General features: G+C 46.2%; 1 protein-coding gene across 1 annotated transcript in view; it reads left to right on the top strand.

The window, feature by feature from the left end:
• The first annotated feature begins 3,010 nt into the window (after positions 1–3,010).
• GAS2L2 (growth arrest specific 2 like 2) overlaps positions 3,011–24,140 on the top strand; it is a 72,443-nt gene continuing 51,313 nt past the window's right edge. Inside the window, exons 1-2 of the mRNA XM_075334184.1 lie at positions 3,011–3,368; positions 10,922–11,166. Of these exons, the coding sequence (XP_075190299.1) occupies positions 3,011–3,368; positions 10,922–11,166 (603 nt within the window). The remainder of the gene's footprint in view (positions 3,369–10,921; positions 11,167–24,140) is intronic.

Below are 24,140 nucleotides of genomic sequence, written 5' to 3'. Positions count from 1 at the left end.
CCAACTTTGCCTTAAAAGGTTCATGCATTTCTCTTTGAAGACAAACTCTCTTCTTACTTTCTGCTATGCAGGTGATGGAAAGATTTTAGATCACATGCTAAATACACATCATAATGTATACTAATGAAACGATATAAATATTAATTTCATTAGTGATACATTGTGATATGTATTTAGCATGTGATCTAAAAATCTTCCCATCACCTGTATAACATAAAGTAAGCATAGAGTTTGTCTTCACAGAGAAATGCATGAACCATTTTAGGCAAATTTGGGAAACTTTTTAACTCAGATTAGTTTATGTATCTAATTTCTCTCTATATAATATACATCTACACCAGTAAATCCTTCAGGACACAAATCCCATTTACACATTGTTACAATCAGTTGCAATAAGGGTAAAATTGATTTTAATACCTGCAAAAAAATCTAATACACGTGTGATCTGTGATAGTTTTGGTGAAATATTTGTAATAATATATTTAAAATTATATAAATATTTGCACTTTTCTCTTCTAAATCCCTTCCCTGTGTGGTTTTACTTCGGATCATGTACTGCTATGCTTCTTGGGAAAAATACCGATAGAACAGACCATCTGAGAGTATGTTCTGATATGCACATTTAACCTTTTCGTAATGCAAAGAGAGAAATTCGCAGCATTAATTCACACGATGTGGATTTCAAATCTGCAAAACCGGTTCTTTTAAAATGATATTTACGTTGCAGTCTATGCATTAAATTTCAAGTATATGCCATTTGAGAACATACCCTAAGGGCCATAGACATGTATGGTGTCTGGTCTGACGAGGTTTACCCAGTTATAACAGCCATGTTTATCAGCCTTGAGTATTAGACATTGCAATCTCACTTTCCTACGTGTAATAGGATAAAAACTAAACATAATTAGGGCTTACAATATGATACTTTCCTATGTAAGACACACAAGTGGTTTCATAGAAAGCCAAAGTAACCTAATTAAATAAGAATATTAAATTAATCAAAGAACACAGAAAAACCTGCAGTACCTGGGTCAGATCCAAACCTGGCATCCCGGTACTGAAGGGTGGCAATACTCAATGCTGAGCCATTTTGCTGCTTTTTATATTTATATCACTGTATATTATATCGTGCATGAGTTTTTTTTAATTTACTCTCATGAATAATGCAACAGCTAGTCCCGACCAATTATTAGCAGTTAATGAAAATGTAGGAAATGTTCTTCAAATATATAAAATAGGTTTATCAACCTCAGGTTCAGTTTTGGGCCATAAAACATAATCATTTATTTATTTTTGCATAAATTAAAAGTACACGTGAAGATAAGAAGTTTTGCATTATAGCTTAGAGAAAAAAAATGCTTCTTTCTCCTCCTGGACTGATGAACTACTTGCAATTCACTGGTAAAACCTGTATTTGGTAAATGATTTTCAGCTCACTGAGATATTGGATCCCAGTTGCTGCTCTTAAATGTCTATGGAAAGGGAAGGAGGAGCCAGAGCGTGACACTAACATGCTGCTACAAGTTCTCCGGAAAAGATATCAACACCTAAAAAGATGCTACATTCAATTGTTGTGCTTGGGCTTTTTAGTTCTAAATACATTAGCCTATTCCCTACAGTTTGTCCTTTATAATCCATTGAATATGAACACATAAGGGTTTCTACCCAATATATATACAATTGATCATTAGGCATGCACATGACTAATATTAGCAAAAGTATATGTTTTTATCGGCCTTTTTACTTTGTCGTAATTATGTGACAAAATAGGTATGTGGCCAATTTATAAATGTAACCAAGTATTGGGCTATCTATCTAAATTATTCAATGAAAAGACTAGTTGGCCGAGTCCACTTGAACATAACGCCTGTATACATTTACTGGGTCTCTCATACATAATAGTGCTCCCTCGAACTTTTCTCTATGAGATAGCTGCTGTCAAACATGTCTGGTGGCAGCTTATCTCCAGGAAAAGAAAAGGATCAGCAATCTGAAATCAAATTTGCCGGATCCTTAACTTTCCCGACAATCATCTGTTTGGGGCACTTATACACATTAGAATGTCAACCAAACCCATCAATATCAGTCGGCTCAGTCTATATTAGTCTAATATGTATAATGTGTATGGGGGGTATGCTTTGGACTCTATTCTATCAAACTTTCTTTTTTTTGTTGAAGGCCAGAATTAAGTAATCTACATTTTTTTCTCTTGTAAACAGATAAAAAAAAACCTGACATTCATTAAAACGCATATTACATAATGGAAATATCATAACTAGAGATAATAGCTAATTTAAAAAAAGCATTGGCTCCTCCCTATTTTTGATATCCAGCCAAGATAAAGCAGACATCTGGGGGCTGATATTATTAGAGGGGGAGAACCATGATTATTTAGCCCCCTAGCAGCCTGAATATAGTAGCCCAAAGCTTCCCCAGAATTCTAGTGCTTTGCCAGGCTCTTCCCGATTGCCCTGGTGCGGTGGCAATCGGGGTAATACTTTTGGGGTTTATATCAGTTGTGACAGGCAACTTCCACGTGAAATAAAACTTTATGAAAATATGAACAGTACCCAAACACTGAATTCAGACAGACTTTTTTTTTTAAAAAAATCTGTGTTCTGGTCCGAGCCCTGGATACTAGGTGTCCAATACGAACCCCTAACTTTACTGTTCGGGTTTGTTCATCCTTAATCATACTTGTCTTGGCTCCCATGAACATGAAAGTCTGAACAGATCTTTAGGACAAGAATGATATCCTTTTTACACAACAGTATGGAACTTGTTAGCAATTGGTACATCGATTTTATTTGACTTGTAGTACACGTGAAGATTGTCCAATGTATAACTTTTTACAAGAACTGTTTTTGTGTTTCAGATATGACAAAAAATTTCTGTTAGGATCTGACCTTGAATCCTCTTTTGGATAAGATGGTGCTTAGGTAATTTTTTGACCTACTGTGTATGTGAGTCCATTCGTACTGCAAAAGTGTCTTAGATCAATACCTTCAAAATGTCAACTCATCAAGGGGGCAGTGTGCGTAGCATCCGACCATATAAATCCAGTGAACAGTACCTGTATGCCATGAAGGAAGACTTGGCTGAGTGGTTGAAGGAACTATACAATTTGGATATAACAGTGGAGAACTTTATTGAAGTCTTGGAAACTGGAACTTTACTTTGTTATCATGCCAACAATGTGACTGAGACAGCAGGTGGATTTTCTAAAGAATATCCTGACTTATCCAATAAACTTTGGCTACCAAAATATGGAGTAACATTCAATGCATCAGCCCAGTCTGGGACATTTTTGGCAAGGGATAATGTTTCCAACTTTATCCAATGGTGTAGGAAGGAGATGGTCATTAAAGGTAAGAAATGCTAATGTAAAAAAAAATAAAGGCTTCTTTGTTTAGATAGACATAGTTTAATAAAATAATTATTATGGGTTTTGTAGGAGAAAATGTCAATATAGTGGTGAAAAGGTGAGATCAGATTTTATCCTAATGGATAGCCATAGCCAGGCACACTTGTCACTGATTGAGCAGATGGTACAAGTCAGTTTGATGACCCATATCAGCTATAATTTTCACATATCAGGCTTCATAAATTTCTATACCACTCTTAAACAATCCAACAAATGTATGAGCTGGGTCTGGACAGGTTAAAGTTAATTCTATACCTTCTTCAGTTTCTACCAGAGGTGCTATGCAGCATGGATTGGCTGATAACATGATACTAATGATTCATTAAAATCATGTTAATCAACTCCTCCCAAATCCACAAATGTCAATTAAAAATATATTATGGGTCACATGTTATAGGGAGCCAAAACCATTTGCATGTATGAAGTATTTCCAAAGTTAGCCTGTCGTTTTGGTGAATAAATGTGCTATCGAAAACGGATGGTGTTTATTACATAAATATTTTACATCATGAGAAAAAATAAATAAATAAACTCTCCTTAGGCCTTGTGCGCATGCTGCTTTTTTTTTTTTGCTGCGTTTTTGCTACTTTTGTTGGTGCTGTTTTGGGTGCAGTTTGTGGTCCTAAACTGCATGTAGCGTGTTTTTCCAAAAATAAGCCCTCCCCCAAAACTAAGCCCTAGCAGGGATTTTCAGCGTTTTCAGAGCAAGGCTTAAATATAAGCCCTCCCCCGAAAATAAGTCCTAGTCGCAGATCAATAATGAAGTGTCCGTGCAGCTAAAAAAGTTAAAGATACTGCAGCACACTTCATTATAGACAGCGGGCACCCCACAATTACACTCACCAGACCCTGAGCAGTAGACCCTGCAGTGGATCGCACCCCCACACACATCCAATCTCACACACACACAATCCAATCTCACACACACACAATCCGATCTCACACACAAACATCGGATCACATACACAAACATCGGATTTCACACACAATCAGATCGCACACACAATCAGATCGCACACACAATCAGATCGCAAACACAATCAGATCGCAGACATAATCAGATCGCACACACAAACATCGGATCACACACACATCGGGTCGCACACACACTCACTACATCCAGCGACACCGATTTCTTCTCGCCGACAGTGCAGTGGAGCGCAAGGACCTGCCGCAATGCTTGCTTACAGGACCTGCGGGACACATATGACTTCCTCCCATCATTCCCTGTGGCCGGAAGCATTCTTTCACGCTGGATGTGATGAATGTGTGTGTGTGTGTTCTGCAATCTGCTGTGTGTGAGTGTGTCAGTGATCTGCTGTGTGTGAGTGTGTCAGCCAGAAGCAGGGGAGGACGGTGTGCAGTACCCACCGGAGATCACAGGGAGGACCTGGGAGCCACACAGACGTCCGGGTCTGGTAATTATGAGTCTCCTGGGAAGTAGAGGGTCTGCTTTTTTGAGGGATAAACTTACCTACCAACCATCTTTCTCCAAGAATAAGACCTCCTCCAAAAATAAGCCCTAGTGCTTTTTTGGGGGGCAAAAAAAATATAAGACAGTGTCTTATTTTTGGAAAAACATGATATGACCTTCCCCAAGCTGTGTGCATGTTGCTTCTTCTTTGCCTGCAGTTTTGGCTGCAGAAAAAAGAAGCAGCATCTCAGTTATTTTCTGCATTTTTCCCTGTGTTTTGCCATTGACAATGTTAAAAAAACGCATGGGCAAAAACACACCACAACGCGGCAAAAACACATGCGATTTTGATGCGTTTTTTTCAGCCAGAGGTGCGTTTTTCACTGGAGAAACAAAACTGCAGTGTGCGCACATACCCTTAATTGAAAATGGTGCGCTGATATATTGGAATTTGTCAAAAGTTAATGATTTAATGGAGTTTTTTGAGACAACCTTCAGGAGCACACTGCTACCTTGCTTCCAAGCTGCCAGCTTGCTGAGAGGCTGAGTGCTCGTGAATATTGACAGTATTGGGCATGTGAATTGATTGAGCTGCTGGTCCAATTTGTGTGCTCCCGAATTGTGCTACAAGAGACAACTTTGCCTCTGCAGCATCAGAGGAGCACAGATGCAGTGAAGTTGGTTGGATCAAGTGATCTGGCAAGTTTCTGAGCAGCACTTACAAACTCTACAGCAAACAGCTTGCAAGCGCTATGATCCTTGCCTAAGAAACCTTGGTGTTGGACTGCATTGCTGGCTGGTAACCTGGGCAGTGAGTAAAATATTTTTAAAGGGAACTAGCCAGCAGAATTTTCATGTATAAAGTAAACCCAGTACCATACTGGAGCTAGGAGACTGAATCCAATCATACCGTTAGCTGAGAGATAGAACGTTTGATTGCAGAAAAATGTGTAATCAAAGTTCCAGAAATGCACTGATTGTTTGAGTGGTATGTACATCGGGATGAGACTCTGTAGGTCGAGTATTGCATTATTATGCCTTTCTCCCTCCGTCATTTATGTCTGGTGTGCGCAGTAGCATCTGGAATTATTTCAGGAGCTCTTCACTAAGATGGCGTCGGAATCAGCCCCTGCACATACCGCTATCTCCTGTGCCATCTAATTGAAGATGGACAACTCCTTTATATTCTGCCAAAGATTTGTTGCTCTCTTTGCCTGCCACATGCCCCAAGTGTATTTGGGCAGGATTAAAGGAAATATGCAGCCAGAAGATTATCTAGTGTTTAAATCAGATTTTTGTATTACATGTATTTTTATTTTTTTTTCTAAAAGTTTGGCACCATGCTGATTAAAAATAAATTCGTAATCTTGTAATTTTGACAATGAACATTGAGGCTTTATTTTTTAGTCATTCCTCCTGTACCGTTAAGAAAAGTTTTCAGGAGGCTCATTATTATCAGAATTATAATGACAAGTAACACCTCTTCTTAAAGGGAACCTGTCATCAGGTTATAATACCACAAAACTAATGCCATCTATGGAAAAGTGCTCAACTGATGCAAAAACTACATCAATACTGTTTGGTTTTTTTGTTGTTTTTTTTTTTTTTTTTTTTTTTAGAAATATGGGTTTACATTTTAGACACACATGTTGAGTATTTGGTGAGTTTTTTACCTCAGTATTTGTAAGCCAAAACCAGGAGTGGGTAAAAAATACAGAAGTGATGTCCGTGTGTCTATTATACTTTTCCTCTGTTTGTTCCAACTCACCAAATACTCAATGTGTGCACATGGCCTTACAAATACTGAGGTGAAAAAAACTCACCAAATACTCAACATGTGCACATGGCCCTACAAATACTGAGGTAAAAACTCACCAAATACTCAACATGTGCACGTGGCCTTACAAATCAAATACTGAGGTAAAAACTCACCAAATACTCAATGTGTACACGTGGCCTTACAAATACTGAGGTAAAAAAAAACCTCACCAAAATACTCAGCTTGTGCATGTGGCTTTACAAATACTAAGGTTAAACAAACTCACCAAATACTCAACATGTGCACATGGCCCTACAAATACTGAGGTAAAAACTCACCAAATACTCACCGTGTGTAGATAAATGTATGGTTAAATTGTTATGCCAATGAGCCGCAAGTGCAATGGGTGAGCATTGAACTTATAGCTCCGCTGCCTCTCTCCCCTGTTCAGTGTCCACTGCTGCACCAGTTGGTGATTGACAGGTCAATCTTATTTCAGTGACTTGACTCTGACACCCAAGATCTAGTGCATCATTCCCCAGAACAGGGAATAGGGAAGAGAGACAACAGAGCTGTAAGTGCAGCTCCTGCTCACTATATTTGCAAATCAATTCAACAATAAATTTCTTTAAAAGTATACCCAGATTACTAAAATACAGGTATGGAAGTAATTGGCAATACAGTACCTTAACATAGATGCCATTAGTTTGCGGTATAAAAACATGATGGCAGGTTCACTTTAGGATCAGAATAATCAAAGCAAAGTAGGAAAGCTATATAAAAATGGGATCATTTACCTGTCCTATAAACATACTTATACTGTATACTGTATATACTGTATACTAGAAGGTGGCCCGATTCTAACGCATCGGGTATTCTAGAATTTATTGTGTAGTTAATGTATGATTTTTGTTATATATATAGATGTTGTTGTGTGTAGTTGCCAAGTGTTTGTGTAGGGCGCTGTAAATGTTCTGGGGGTTGTCTGGGCGGGGGGGTGAGAGCGGTGTTGTTTGTGTGTTTTGTTGTGTGTGTTGCGTTGTTTGTGGAGCGCTGTGTGTCTGCAGTGTTGTCTGTGTGTGGTGCTGTGTGTGTTGCGCAGTTTATGTGCGTGTGGGTGTGTGGTGCTGTGTGTGTTGTGCGGTTTATGTGGGTGTGGGGTGCGTGGGTGTGTGTTTTGGGGGAGGTATATTTTGTGCAATGTGTGTGTGTTGCGCGGTATGTGCGTATATTTGTGTGTGCCGCGGTGTTTGTGTGTTGTGTATGTGCGGCGTTGTCTGTGTGTGTGGGTGTCTGTGTAGGGGGTGTTTGTGGTTCCCAGTGTGTGTGGTGTGTTGTGCGGTGCGTGTGTGGTGGTGTGTGTGTGTTTTGGGGGGAGGTGTGCACCCCCATCATGCTCCATCCCCCATGCTGCACACCCCCATCGTGCGCCATCCCCCATGCTGCGCACCCCCCCATCGTGTTTCATCCCCCCATTCTGGGCACCCCCCATCGTGTTTCATCCCCCCCATTCTGGGCACCCCCCATCATGCTCCATCCCCCCATGCTGCACCACCCATCGTGCTCCATCCCCCATGCTGCGCACCCCCCATCATATTTCAACCTCCAATTCTGGGCACCCCCCATCGTGCTCCATCCCCCATGCTGCACCCCCCATCGTGCTCCATCCCCCATGCTGCGAACCCCCCATCGGGTTTCATCCCCCATTCAGGGCACCCCCCATCATGGTCCACCCCCCATGCTGCACCCCCTTCGTGCTGCATCATCCATTCTTCACCCCCCATCGTGCTCCATCCCCCATGCTGCAAACCCCTCAGAGAGGAGTATAATAGGAGGAGTATAATGGGAGTTGTCCTGGGGGGAGGTGTACAGGTGCCCAACGTGTGCGGGGGGCGTGGCCTAGCGGCACAGTGCGGGTGGCATGGCCTAGCGGTATATTGGGGGCGTGGCCTGGCGGCATAGTGGGGGCGTGGCCTAGCAACATAGTGTGAGGGGCGTGGCCTAGCGCCATAGTGTGAGGGGTGTGGCCTAGCGCCATAGTGTGAGGGGGCGTGGCCTAGCACAATAGTGAGGGGGCGTGGCCTAGCACCATAGTGTGAGGGGCGTGGCCTAGCGCCATAGTGTGAGGGGGCGTGGCCTAGCACAATAGTGAGGGGGTGTGGCCTAGCGCCATAGTGTGAGGGGGCGTGACCTAGCGACATAGTGTGAGGGACGTGGCCTAGCGTCATAGTGTGAGGGGCGTGGCCTAGCGGGATCATAAGGGGGTGTGGCCTAGCTGCATAGTGTGAGGGGCATGGCCTAGCGGCATAGTGATGGGGCGTAGCCTAGCGGGATAGTGTGAGGGGGCGTGGCCTAGTGGCATAGTGTGAGGGGCGTGGCCTAGCGGTATAGTGTCAGGGGGCGTGGCCTAGCGACACGTTGTGAGGGGGCGTGGCCTAGCGACATAGTATGAGGGGGCGTGGCCTAGCGGCAGCATGCGGGGCCTAGCTGCATAGTGTGAGGGGGCATGGCCTAGCTGCATAGTGTGAGGGGGCATGGCCTAGCTGCATAGTGTGAGGGGGCGTGGCCTAGCTTCATAGTATGAGGGCGTGGCCTAGCGGCATAGTGTGAGGGGGCGTGGCCTAGCGGCATATTGTGGGGGCATGGCCTAGCAGCATAGTGAGGGTGCGTGGCCTAGCGCCATAGTGTGAGGGGCTCCATCCCCCATCCTGCGAACCCCCCATCGTGTTTCATCCCCCCATTCTGGGCACCCCCCATCATGGTCCACCCCCCATGCTGCACCCCCCATCGTGCTGCATCCCCCATTCTTCACCCCCCATCGTGCTCCATCCCCCATACTGCAAACCCCTCAGAGAGGAGTATAATAGGAGTATAATGGGAGGAGTTGTCCTGGGGGGAGGTGTACAGGTGCCCAACGTGTGCGGGGGGCGTGGTCTAGCGGCACAGTGTGGGGGTGTGGCCTAGCGACATAGTGGGGGTGTGGCCTAGCGGCATAGTGGGGGCGTGGCCTAGTGGCATAGTGGGGGCGTGGCCTAGTGCCATAGTGTGAGGGGGCGTGACGTAGCGCCATAGTGTGAGGGGGCGTGGCCTAGCGTCAGTGTGAGGGGCGTGGCCTAGCGCCATAGTGTGAGGGGAGTGGCCTAGCGCCATGGTGTGAGGGGCGTGGCCTAGCGGCATAGTGTGAGGGGCGTGGCCTAGCGGCATAGTGTGAGGGGCGTGGCCTAGCGTCATAGTGTGAGAGGGCGTGGCCTAGCGGCATAGTGAGGGGGCGTGGCCTAGTGGGATAGTGTGAGGGGGCGTGACCTAGCGCCATAGTGTGAGGGGCGTGGCCTATCGGCATAGTGTCAGGGGCGTGGCCTAATGGCACAGTGTGAGGGCGTGGCGTAGCGACATAGTATGAGGGGGCGTGGCCTAGCGGCAGCGTGTGAGGGCATGGCCTAGCTGCATAGTGTGAGGGGCGTGGCCTAGCGACATAGTGTGCAGGGGCGTGGCCTAGCAGCACCGCATGAGGGCGTGGCCTAGCGGCACCGCGTGAGGGGGCTTGGCCTAGTGGCACCGCGTGAGGGGCGTGGCCTAGCGGCATAGTGTGAGGGGGCGTGGCCCAGTGGTACCGCATGGGGGCGTAGCCTAGCAACACCGCGTGAGGGGCGTGGCATAGCGGTATCGCGTGAGGGGTGTGGCCTAGCGGCACAGCGTGAGGGGCGTGGCCTGGCGGCACCGCGTGCGGGGCGTGGCCTTGCCAAACGGCCAATCCATGCGGGGGCGGGGCCAGTCCGAGCCCAGCGGCCAATCCGTGTGGGGGGCGGGGCCAGGCCAAGCCCAGCGGCCAATCCGACGGTTGTGACTGTAAGGACACAATTTTGGAGCAAGACAGACAGACAGACAGACAGAATAAGGCAATTATATATATAGATTATACTTATACTGTCTTATACTGTAATTAATGCAGAAAAACATGGTGGTGCCTATGGTGTGTAGTGTTTGTCTATAGTGACTAGATATTTACAAAAGGCTCTCAATATAAAATCTGCCCTGAGTGCAAATGTGAGCATGGAAACAAATGGTCATCATGGAAACCCAGTCAGATTTCAGCATTGCATGTTGATTGTATGGATCCCCATTGACTTGCATTATGTTCTTTATTCATGACGGATACCGAAATAGTACTTTGGGATTCATTACGAGTAATCCGAACACGAATAGTTACCATCCACCCAGCACTAAAAATAAGTCATAATTTATAATTCTGAGATGAATACACATTTTCCATTGGTAAGCATTGTATATTATAATCCATAGTTTAAAACAATTGTAACCTTTACAGATGTCCTGATGTTTGAGACAGAAGATTTAGTTCTACGGAAGAATGAGAAAAATTTCATTCTGTGCCTGCTAGAAGTGGCTCGACGAGCATCTCGCTTTGGTATGAGTGCCCCAATGCTTATCCAGATGGAGGAACAAATTGAAGAGGAAATTCGGGAGGAATTGGAATTACCGCCTGTAGAGATACCGCTCCCTAAACCACCAAGCCAAAGAAAGCTTTGTGACTTTAAAAATTTGGACCAAATGGTAAGTCATTATCTTACTAAAGAGATGATACATAATGGTTAAGTGGTGTTTGCTGGGCACAGAATTACATATTCCAGTCACAAATCTACCTTTCTCCAAGTCTTTTTTTTCTGTTTGGAGGGGCTTTTTCTTCCTATTTGTACTCCTGTTTTTAGAAGAACAAAAATGTCAAAGTTAGTGATATACAATAGTTGGTCCTTGGTATATTTCCCTCAGCCTAAAGAAAAATGTAATGCAATTTAATGTAAAAGGAACATGGGAATAGTTATCCATAGCTACACAGTTTGTTAAAATGACATAATCTAGAATAATATGCATAACAAATCCATAAAGGTATGTTCACACAGTGCTTTTTGGCAGCATTTTATTTCTGCATGAGAAACGCAAAATGTTGGTATGAAAAACACTACGTACTTTATTCATGCTTTTGATTTTTTTTTTTTGAGCAGTTTTTGAATGTGTTTAGATGCGGCTTTTATGTGTGTAACTAAATGAGTAAAAAAGTAGCAAAAATGCTGAAAGAGTTGACATTCTGCAGTTTAAAAAAAAATGAAAAAATACAAAAGCGCAACATCTGAATAAGATTTTAGAAACCTCACTCATTTTGAGGCTACTGTAAAATGATATGATTTTTATGTATAAAAAAACTTTGCATATGAATATAGTCTAAGGCTATGTCCGCACTTTGCTTTTTACCTGCTTTTTTGCTGCTTTTTCAACTGCAGCGTTTAATGCCAAAATGGATGTGTTCTGCTTTTCAAGCAAAGTCTATGGGAATTTGGGATTCTAGACCGCACTATGCAGTTCAAAATGCTGCCTTTTTGTGGCAGAAATTTGGGTAAAAACTCAGCTTTTCAAAGAAGCAACATCTCAATTGTTTTTGCCATTTGGGTTTTGAACTGCAAAGCAGAGTTTTTGCCCAAATTTCTGCCACAAAAGGCAGCAGTTTGAACTGCATAGTGCGGACAAGAAACCCAAATTCCCATAGACTTTGCTTGAAAAGCAGAACATCCATTTTGGCATTAAACGCTGCAGTTGAAAAAGCAGCAAAAAAGCAGGTAAGAAGGAGATAAAAAGCAAAGTGCGGACATAGCCTTAGGCTATGTGCGCACTTTGCTTTCTTACCTGCTTTTCCACTGCTTTTTCAACTGCAGCGTTTTCATACAAAAATGCTTGCGTTATGCTTTTCAAGCAAAGTTAATGGGACATTGAGCTTTCTTGTGCGCACTTTGCTGTTCAAAATGCTGCGTTTAATTTGCATAAATTTGGGCAAAAACTCAGCGTTTAAAGAAGCAACATGTCAATTGTTTTTGCCATTCTGGCTGCGTTTTCCATCCATTCAATTTAATACAAAACTGCAGCATTTCTAAAAGCACCGGAAAAGCACTAAAAACTCATGAAAACCGCAAGGTGCGAATAGGCTACTTTCTTTGCGTTTTACATGCATTTTTAAAGCCAAAAGCATTGTCCTTTCTGCCAGAGGATGCTTTTTGAACTGCAACTACCTCGGCGCAAAGTCCGCACATAGCCTAAGTGTAGTTTCACATGATCTATTTCACCACAAACAAAAAAAATGGTCTGGCTATTCTGATCAGACAGAGTTTGACCAGAGTATGGCATAGTTTGGAGAGAAAAAAACAAAAAGTTTCTCCATTCTATCAGCCTGTAAAAATCAGACTGCACTCTGATGTGATCCAAGTGTGGTCCATTCTTTTTCACATACCGAGAGACTTGCATTGTCGCTATTAATCTGAGGGGTCGGTCCAAGGAAAAAAATGATTTCCTTATGTAATCAAAGTGTAACTTCCCTTATCGGAAAGCAGTGTAGAACTAGGCTTCCTTTGGGACCACTAGAAGTAATGATTCCTAAAAATTCTACCGACCCCCCTCCCCAAATCAAATCTTATTAAAACATGTGTTCCCCACCCCTCCCATCCCCTTTCATTAAAGGATAATATCCCCCATCCTTTCTAGACCCCATCATGGGCCCCATCCTCGTGTATATGTCCTCCATCTTGGTATATATGTTGCATCATGGGCCACTTCCTGGTAAAAATGTCTCCTCCCCCATCTTGTGCCACATCCTGGGAACTATGTCTCCTCCCCATTCCTGGGCCCCTTCCTGATATATATGACCCCCATCCTGGTATATATGTCGCATCATGGGCTCCTACCTGATAAATATGTTCCCCATCCTGGTATATATCCCCCCATCTAAATCAAATCTTTGCTATTCTGCCTCTATTGCATAAAAAACACCCAAAATAAAAAATTCTACTCACCTTCCCCAATTCAACATCCTGTGGCATCCTCCTCTGTGGCTAGTGCAGTAGCCAGCAGCTGACATTGACGTGCCTGCTACGGCGACGTATGATGTTACTGTCATGCAATGCCAATGCCTGGCACACCATCATCAGCAGCCTGTCTTTGATTGTCAGGCAACCTGTATTGCTGATCAGGGACCCGATGGATCTCTGCGCCGCAATGCATTTCAACATATCTGCATCCTCGTGTGTCCAGTGTCCAGCTGAAGTAGGCACCAGGGTCTGCGGGCCCCCTCCACCCAGGGCCAGGTCGTGGTTGTGACCTCTGTGACCATGATCATTACGCCCCCGATTCCTAGTACCCTTTCTTTATCTGTATCATGTATCAAAGAAATGGCCTAATGAAGTATTTAACTTCCATGAAAATCAATGAAGAAAAAAAAAGATGGGAAAAGTGCAAGACTAATAATGAGATAAGTGCATGGTTTTATTAATCAATTTAAAAAAACATGACATTGCAATGATAAAACTATACACAGTATATCACAAAAGTGAGTACACTTCTCATATTTTTGTAAATATTTTATCATATCTTTCCATGGGACAACACTGAAGATATAACTGTTTGATACAATGTAAAGTAGATAGCTTGTATAACAGGGTAAATTTGGTGCAACCCCTAAATAACTCAACACATAACCTTTAATCCTAAACTACAGGCAACAAAAGTGAGCACATCCCTAAGTGAAAATGGCCAAATTGTGCCCAATTAGACATTTTCCCTCCCATGTCATGTGACGCATTAGGATTACAAGGTGTTAGGTGTGAATGGGGAGCCAGTGTCACTGAAAGTTCAACATGGCTCCTCATGGCAAAAATTATCTGAGAATCTGAAAAAAAGAATTGCTGCTCTACATAAAGATGCCCTGGACTATAAGAAGATTGCCAACACACTAAAACTGAGCTACAGCACAGTGGCCAAGACAATACAGTAGTTTTGCAAGACAGGCTCCACTCAGAACAGGCCTCACCATGATCAACCAAAAAAGTTGAGTGCACGTGCTCAACATCATATCCAGAGGTTGCCTTTTCAAAATAGATTTATGAGTGCTGCTAGCACTGCTGCAGAGCTTAAAGAGGTGGGGGTGTACAGTCAGCTTGTCAGAGCACAGACTATACACCACACACTGCATCAAATTGGTCTGCATGGCTGTCATCTCAGAAGGAAGCCTCTTCTAAAGATGATGCACAAGAAAGCCCACAAACAGTTTGCTGAAGACATGCTAACTAATGACATAGATTACTGGAACCATGTCCTGAGGTCTGATTAGATCAAGATACATTTATTTGATTCAGATAGTATCAAGAGTGTGTGGCAGCAACCAGGTGAGGAGTACAAATACAAGTGTGTTTTGCCTACAGTCAAACATGGTGGTGGGTGTATCAAGGTTTGGGGCTGCATGAGTACTGCCGGCTCTGGGAAGCACAGTTCATTGAGGGAACCATGCCAAAATGTAATGTGACATACTAAAGCATAGCATGGAACCCTCCTTTCGTAAACTGGGCCGCAGGGCAGTATTCCAACATGATAACGATCCCAAATATGCCTTTAAGATGACCACTGCCTTGTTAAAGAAACTGAGGGTAAAGGTGCTGAATTCCAAGCATGTCTCCAGATCTAATCCCTATTGAGCATCTTTGGGGCATCCTCAAACGGAAAGTGCAGGAACGCAAGGTCTCTATTATCCACCAGCTCCGTGATGTCGTCATGGAAAAGTGGAAGAAGATTCCAGTGGCTCCTGTGAAGCTCTAGTAAATTCCATAACCAAGAGACTTAAGGCAATGCCACTTTGGTCACAATTTGCCATTTTCACTTATGGGGTGTACTCAAATTTGTCGCCAGAGGCTTAGACATTAATGGCTTGGTGTTGAGTTATTTAAAGAGCACACCAAATTTACACTGTTATACAAGCTGTACTGTATCAAAGTGTCATATCTTCAGTGTTGTCCCATGAAAGGATATAATAAAATATTTGCAAAAATGTGAGGGATGTACTCATTTTTGTGATATACTGTTTGTGAGTCAGAGACACAATTGGAAGTCTCAAAAGAAAATCCAGATGAATGGAAATGTTGGAATATAGGCTACCTACATAAAGAAGGTATAATATTCTTTTACCGACTTTGATGCGGGCTGAGCAACGGTATTATTCATCCATCATCTGCCTCTAAGGGTGGAAACACATCTATGCGAGTAAAATCAGTCCGACTGTGCTGAAAAAAACACGGCTGATTTTAGTTCACGTTAGGTCCGAGTGCAACGCAAGTGCGATGCTTTTTCTGAATAAATTAATGATTTTACTAGCGTGTGTAATGCGTGTGTAATGCGTATTTTTTACTATGTCATCTGCCATTCAGCGCTGCTACATGGCCGCTGACAGCAGACACAGACAGCCATGTAGCAGAGCTGAATGGCAGATGACAGCAGACACAGACAGAGCCGCACAATCAGAATGAACTCGGGTGAACTTCACCCGACTTCATTGTCATGCTGCGGCTCTGTCTGTGCCGCGTCCTGATTAGCGGTCACCTGTGAAGGGCTCACCGGTGACCGCTAAACTCCTGAGTGACTGAAGTTAGCAGCCCTCTCTCATATACTCACCGATCCCCGGCGCCGCGCTGCACGACATTCACACTGCTCCGGCGGCTTTTACTATTTTGAAAAAGCCAGTCGCTCATTAAACAATCTCGTATTCCCTGCTTTCCCCGCCCACAGGCGCCTATGATTGGTTGCAGTGAGACACGCCTCCACGCTGAGTGACAGGTGTCTCACTGCAACCAATCACAGCAGCCGGTGGGCGTGTCTATTCTGTGCAGTGAAATAAATAAATAATTTAAAAAAATGGCGTGCGGTCCCCCCCAATTTAAATACCAGCCAGATAAAGCCATACGGCTGAAGGCTGGTATTCTCAGGATAGGGAGCCCCACATTATGGGGAGCCCCCCAGCCTAACAATATCAGTCAGCAGCCGCCCAGAATTGCCGCATACATTATATGCGACAGTTCTGGGACTGTACCCGGCTCTTCCCGATTTACCCTGGTGCGTTGGCAAATCGGGGTAATAAGGAGTTAATGGCAGCCCATAGCTGCCACTAAATCCTAGATTAATCATGTCAGGCGTCTATGAGACACCCTCCATGATTAATCTGTAAGTTACAGTAAATAAACACACACACACATGAAAAAATCATTTATTAGAAATAAAAAAGACAAACAAATTCCCTCATTACCAATTTAATAAGCCCCAAAAAGCCCTCCATGTCCGCCGTAATCCACGGACCTCTAGCGTCGCTTCCAGCTTTGCTCCATGGAGGTGACCGGAGCTGCAGCAGACACCGCCGCTCCTGACAGCTCCACACAGCAACTGAGGTGAGTAGCGCGACCAGCTGAGCTGTCACTGAGGTTACCCGGTGGCCGCCACTGGATCCAGCGGTGGCCGCGATTAACCTCAGTGACACCTCAACAGATCACGCTACTCACCTCAGTTGCTGCGTGGAGGTGACAGGAGCGGCGGTGTCTGCTGCAGCTCCGGTCACCTCCATGCAGCAAAGCTGGAAACGACGCTGGAGGTCCGTGGATAACGGCGGACATGGAGGGCTTTTTGGGGCTTATTAAATTGGTAATGAGGGAATTTGTTTGTGTTTTTTATTTCTAATAAATTATTTTTTCATGTGTGTGTGTGTTTATTTACTGTAACTTACAGATTAATCATGGAAGGTGTCTCATAGACGCCTGACATGATTAATCTAGGATTTAGTGGCAGCTATGGGCTGCCATTAACTCCTTATTACCCCGATTTGCCAACGCACCAGGGTAAATCGGGAAGAGCCGGGTACAGTCCCAGAACTGTCGCATATAATGTATGCGGCAATTCTGGGTGGCTGCTGACTGATATTGTTAGGCTGGGGGGCTCCCCATAATGTGGAGCTCCCCATCCTGAGAATACCAGCCTTCAGCCGTATGGCTTTATCTGGCTGGTATTAAAATTGGGGGGGACCGCACGCCATTTTTTTAAATTATTTATTTATTTCACTGCACAGTATAGACCCGCCCACCGGCTGCTGTGATTGGGTGCAGTGAGACACCTGTCACTCAGCGTGGAGACGTGTCTCACTGCAACCAATCATAGGCGCCTGTGGGTGGGTAAAGCAGGGAATACGAGATTGTTTAATGAGCGGCCGGCTTTTTCAAAATAGTGAAAGCTGCTGCAGCAGTGTGAATGCCGTGCAGCGCCGCGGATCGGGGAACGGTGAGTATGAGAGAGGAGGGGGAAATGACCGACAGACTGTGAGAGAGGGACAGAGATAGTGACGGACCGACAGAGGGAGAATAGAGACCGAGAGGCAGAGACCGACTGACAGAGAATAGTGATTGACAGACATTGTGAGACATCGCTCGTTTCCAGTGTTTTAGGAAACATTCGAGAAATGTATTTAGAAAATCAGATGTCACTAGGATGGTGTGAGTGCCGTCCCGTGGCATCCGATTTTTTACACGCTCCCATAGACTTGCATTGGAGAGACTCGCAGTAGAAACTCGCAAAAAAGCAGCATGCTGCGATTTTTTTCTCAGTCCGATTTGGACTGAGAAAAAAATCGCAGATGAGAGCTGAATCATTCACTAACATGTGTCCGATTCCAATGCGAGATTTTCTCGCATTGCTCTACTGCGAGAAACTCGCAAGTGAGAAGCAGCCCTAACAGCTCAACTCCACCCATGTCTGCCAAACTTGTTAAATGCCGCTGTCAAACTGTGACAACGACATATACAACATGTATCCCAGCGACACACTGTTCTAAAAAGAAAAAAAAAATATCAAAGCATCAGAATTGCAGCGTTTTGGCTGACACACAGCGCAAAAAAAAAAAGAAAATGAAATAAGTGATCAAAATATCACATCTACCCCAAAAATGGAATCAGGGAGGATTAAACAAGCATTGCTCCATCAACCAAAAATTAAAAACATTACAGCTCTCAGAAAATGTCGACACTAGCAAAATCTTTTTTCAAATTTGTAAAAAAAATTAACTATGCTTTTTCTGGTATCACCGTAATTGTACTGACCTGATAAATCATATTGCCATATCATTTTTACTGTAAATTCAACACTGTAAATAAAACCCACCAAAAAACAAGTGCAGAATTGCAATTTGTTTTGCCATTTTACCACACTTGGAGTTTTCTTTCTGCTTTCCAGGACATCACATGATAGAATGGATGGTGTCATTCAAAAGTACGAGTCACACGACAAAAAAAAAACCTCTCCCATGGCTATTCCCACAGAAAGATAAAAAAAAGTTATGGCTCTTGGAAGAAGGGGAAGGGAAAATGAAAGGGAAAAAATGGAAAATGGCCCAGTAGAGAAGGTGAAATATTTGGTTGGATATTTAATAATTGACTTGACAATAAGATAGAAATCAAATAGTTGCAATAATTGTCACTAGTAAGATGTAAATAAAGAGAAGGTAAATCCAGACTATCTCCACAAGAGATCTCTCTTTCTAGGCACAGTCACCCGACGCGCGTTTTACATTCACTTACTGGTGTTGCCATCAGATCTCTTAACTTGGTCAAAAGGGACATTGCTTAGCAAAACCACATTTTAATGGCATTGTTAGACTTATTCGGGGCATTCTCAGATAGTTTTTGGGATGGTGATAATATTACACAATTTTTGTTTATGGAGCTGGACATAAGTATGGTATACAGAATGTGCACATTCACTTTTCTTTTCATGGAATTTTTTTTATATCTTTCCACATACAGGACACATGAACAGGATTGATAAGATATTTATAAATTTTTCTCTTACCCATTAGAAGATCTCATAACAAGTGATTGTATCCAAAGTCATCTCTAAATGGATCTCATTTTTACTGGTCTTAAAGGGTATCAGAGCCTGTGTCCTCTGGTGGATCTTCTAGTGTGGCGCCCTGGACAAGCCAGGGGCCACAGAGAACAACACCACCACACCCCACACTCCCGGTCAGGCACACTGAAGTCAGACACAAAACCCTTGTTGCCTTCCTCCAGGGGCTGATGTCCACACCAGGGGGTGTGCCAGGCGGTTGGCCCCGCCCATCGAGGAGTTCACAGTCCTGGAGGCGGGAAAAGAGTTCAGTTTAGTGAGGGAAGTGAGAGTGGAAGGAAGGAAAGTAGTAGTGGAGCAACTAACTGACAGCGTCCGGGGGTGTGGCCCGGGCGGTACAGCAAGGTTGGCAGACGGTGGTGACCGTCTGCAGGAGTGGCCTATCGGAGTCTACCGTAAGGACCGAGGACGGGCGGTGGCCCGGCGGTACCGGACCAGTACACAAAGAGAAGTCAGCACCATCTGGCAGGGGCTTACGGACCCCGGCAAGGCTAGGAGTCGCCGTGAATTTGCCGAATTCGTTAGTGAAGGGAACCTCCTGGGTTTCCCAGCAGCCAAGTCCCGACAGAAGGCAACAGTCCAACCAAGAGAGGGAGACACCGCCACTGCCAAGGCAACCGTTTCCCAGGGCCAGAGCCTGCGGGCAAAAGGGGCTCCTCCGGCCCATATCCAAGCTGGGGAGTGGGTTACCGGTGGGAACCCATTGGAACCATCTACCGTACATAGGTGCAGGGAAAGGCAGTCACCATCAACCTGCCGGGAGAAACAACACCGCAGCCGTCTGTGGGACCCATCCATCCAGCCGTCTGTTTTACCGAGAACTGTGTCCTCATCATTGGCTGAGTGAGTACCACCATGCCATGCGGCACAGCGCTGCCCCCGTGACCCTGCACCTCACCAGACCCTGTAACCCGCCGGCCATCCATCCCTACCCCTATCACCGGGCCCCGGGACAACCAACCCCCTACCCACGGAGGGGAGAACTAACAACAAAGCTGCTCCCTGTCACCGCTCCCGGGATCCCCGTCCAGAGCAGCGGTGGTGTCACCAATATCACCACAACCGTGGGTGGCGTCACGGACAATATCTAAAATCCCCACAATCTATCAACCCCCCTTTTCACTCACGGGCGAGGAACGCTGCTCGAGTCCCCGGGATCTGGCCCACCGCTCGAGCCACCACCGAGCAGCAGCAGCCGCAGCAGCAGCGGCCGGACCCGAGCAGTGGGAGAGCGCAGCATCCCCTCCTCCGCCCGCGACACTAGTACTATGGTGGTGCAGTCTGAGGACTTTCTCACAAGCCTATTAGAGTATAGGTCAAACCAACTTTGTTGCTCTAAGGCCTCAGTCACACATTTGTGTTTAAACATGTACGTAAAAATATAATACTGATGTCATCAGTATTTTGGATTAATGTATCATCGGTGTGTATGTTTTTCCCATCTGTGTCTTTACAGTGTTTTTCACAGATGGTGTCAGGGCCAGGTGGACGGGCAGACCCAGGAGGTGGATCCACTGGGCCGAACTCCTAGATGGTGGTAAGGGGTCCGGTAGCTGGAGCACTATAGGCAGCAGAACAGTCCGTGCATACGAGTTTAACGGAGAAGTCCCTGGGACCACGGAGTCACTGTGGGTAGTCCGGGTGACGTAGCTCAGGTTCGGAAGCCGAGAAGATTTCAGGCGGGGTCCGGAACCTTCGGAGCGAGATGACGGGTCACCGCAGGGATCCGAGATGGTACGGACTGTCAGGATGGCAGATGGACAGCGTTCGGGGTTTGGGATTCGGCAGGACCGGATGGCGAGGCAGGCACGGCTCTACAAGAGAGATAGGTGAGTATATCATACAGACACCAGGAGACCTGACTCCTAGCTTAGGAAACACGAAGATCAGGCCCCGCCCCCTTGGACATTAAACCCCTTTATACCCTGTACCTGTTTGCATCATTTCCTGTTAATGGACGCTGGCCCTTTAAGAAAGGGTCAATGACCGCGCGCGCGCCCTAATGCGCATGCGCGCGGCCCGAGTGCCAGAAGCCAGGGCAGGAAGCTGCGAGGAGGAAGCAGCAGGGCTGGGCTGGGGCTGAGAAGCCGACGGGCGCCGGGAGCGGGGACCAGGACGCCGGGGACGGGCTGGCAATGGATGCTGAAGAGCGGGGAGCGGCGGTGACCGGACCAAGGAACCGGGAAGCGAGGCAGGGGAGCCGGGACGCGTGACAGGTGAGCCGGGGGACAGCGCAGGGGACCCGGGGAGCGTGACAGTACCCCCCCCACGCCCCCCTCCCCGCAACCGGGACAGGAAGGCACGGATCAGCGGAGTACCCACATTCTCCCGGGGCTCCCAGGATCTATCCTCAGGACCATACCCTGCCCAGTCCACCAGGAAGAACTGTCGACCCCGTACGGTCTTCATGGCCACGATATCCCTTACCGCATAGATGTCGTCATCGGCAATAGGAGGAGGAGCCGAACTGGCAGCAGCGGAGAAGGGACCAAGGACAACCGGCTTGAGCAGGGAGACGTGGAAGGAATTGGGTATCCTCATCGTGGCCGGGAGCTGTAGCTTGTAGGAGACCTCATTGATCTTGTTGAGGACTTTAAACGGCCCGATGTAGCGAGGACCCAGCTTGTAGGATGGTATCTTCAATCGGACGTACTTGGAAGCAAGCCAGACTAGATCTCCAGGAGAGAAACACGGAGGGTCCAGACGTCTCTTGTCTGCGTGTCTCTTCATCCGTAGGGAAGCACGCCCAAGGGATGCCTTGACAGAGTCCCAAATGGTTGCAAAGTCACGGGCTACAGCATCAGCAGCAGGGACATCTGAAGAAGGGGATACAGGCAATAGGACGGAGGGCTGAAGTCCGTAAACGACATGGAAGGGAGAGCTGAAGGACGACTCACTGATGTGGTGGTTATGGGAGAATTCAGCCCAAGGAAGAAGCGTGGACCAGTCGTCGTGATGGGCGTTGACATAGTGACGCAAGAAGGAGGTCAAGATTTGATTGACCCTCTCCACTTGGCCATTAGACTGAGGATAGTAAGCAGAAGAAAAGTCCAGAGTCACTCCCAGATGTTTGCAGAGCGCCCTCCAGAAGCGGGAGGTGAACTGAGTTCCTCTGTCGGATACGATGTGTGATGGAAAGCCATGCAGGCGGAAAATGTGATGTATATAGGCGTCCACGAGTTCCTGAGCAGAGGGCAGTCCAGTCATAGGGACGAAATGTGCCATTTTAGAGAAACGATCCACCACGACCCATATGACTGTGTGTCCGGAGGACAATGGCAAGTCCGTAATAAAGTCCATCGCTATGTGTTGCCACGGAACTGAGGGTATCGGCAGAGGCAGAAGACGGCCATATGGCAGGTGTTTGGGTGTCTTGTTCCTGGCACAAGAGGAGCAGGCAGAGACAAAAGCAGCGACGTCCGTGCGAAGAGATGGCCACCAGTAGTGACGTACAATCGTGCTCCATGTTCTCTTCTGGCCAGCATGACCGGCTGTTTTCGAGGCATGGCCCCAGTGTAACACTTTTTGCCTGTCAGTCTCAGAGACATAGGTCTTCCCGGGCGGTATCTGGGCCAGGGTGACAGGGGCCACCGGAATGATTTTGCTAGGACAGATGATGGGTTGGGTAGTCTCCTCCTCCTGCTCCATGGGCATGAAAGACCTGGACAAGGCATCAGCGCGTATATTCTTGTCTGCAGGTCGGAAATGGAGCTGGAAATCAAACCTGGCAAAGAATAAGGACCACCTGGCTTGCCGTGGGTTCAGTCGCTGAGCGGACCGCAGGTATTCCAGGTTCTTGTGGTCCGTGTAAATAATCACGGGGTACACTGCTCCTTCCAGAAGGTAGCGCCATTCCTCCAGAGCCAGTTTGACTGCCAAGAGCTCTCGGTCACCGATGGTGTAGTTGCGTTCAGGCGCAGAGAAGCTCTTGGAGAAGAAACCGCAAGTCACCATCTTCCCGGAGGAGGACTTCTGCATGAGGACTGCTCCGGCTCCCGAGGAGGAGGCATCCACCTCCAAGGTGAACTGGCGGTTTAACTCCGGACGGTGGAGTACAGGAGAGGAGGCAAATGCCCGCTTCAGAGAGCCAAACGCGGCGTCGGCCGCAGGTGACCAGTCCTTTGGATTAGCCTCCTTCTTGGTCAAAGCGGAGAGAGGAGCAGTCAGAGCAGAGAAGTGGGGGATAAACTGGCGGTAGTAGTTGGCAAATCCCAGGAAACGTTGGATTGCCTTCAGTCCAGAAGGAGGAGGCCAGTTGAGAATGGAGGAGACTTTCTTTGGATCCATCTGCAGTCCGGTATCAGAGATGATGTACCCCAGGAAGGGGAGAGAGGACTGCTCAAAGACACACTTCTCATACTTGGCGTACAGACGATTCTCTCTCAGTCTTTGTAGAACCAGCTGTACGTTCTCTCTGTGGGTCTGGAGGTCCGGAGAGAAGACAAGGATGTCATCCAGATACACTACCACACAGACGTAGGGAAGGTCCCGGAAAACGTCGTTCACCAGTTCTTGGAAGACGGCTGGGGCGTTACACAGGCCGAAGGGCATCACGCAGTATTCATAGTGCCCATCGCGAGTATTGAACGCAGTCTTCCATTCGTCCCCAGAGCGGATGCGTACCAGATTGTAAGCACCCCGAAGATCCAGCTTGGTGAACACACGAGCTCCCCTAAGCCGGTCAAACAACTCGGGGATGAGCGGCAGAGGGTACTTGTTTTTCACGGTGATCTGGTTCAATCCCCGGTAGTCTATACATGGGCGTAGGTCGCCCTCTTTCT

Source organism: Anomaloglossus baeobatrachus, chromosome 2, assembly GCF_048569485.1.
Source record: "Anomaloglossus baeobatrachus isolate aAnoBae1 chromosome 2, aAnoBae1.hap1, whole genome shotgun sequence".
Taxonomy (NCBI): Eukaryota; Metazoa; Chordata; class Amphibia; order Anura; family Aromobatidae; genus Anomaloglossus; species Anomaloglossus baeobatrachus.
Note: the sequence above shows the minus strand (reverse complement) of the source record. Positions and strands in the feature narration are given on the sequence as shown.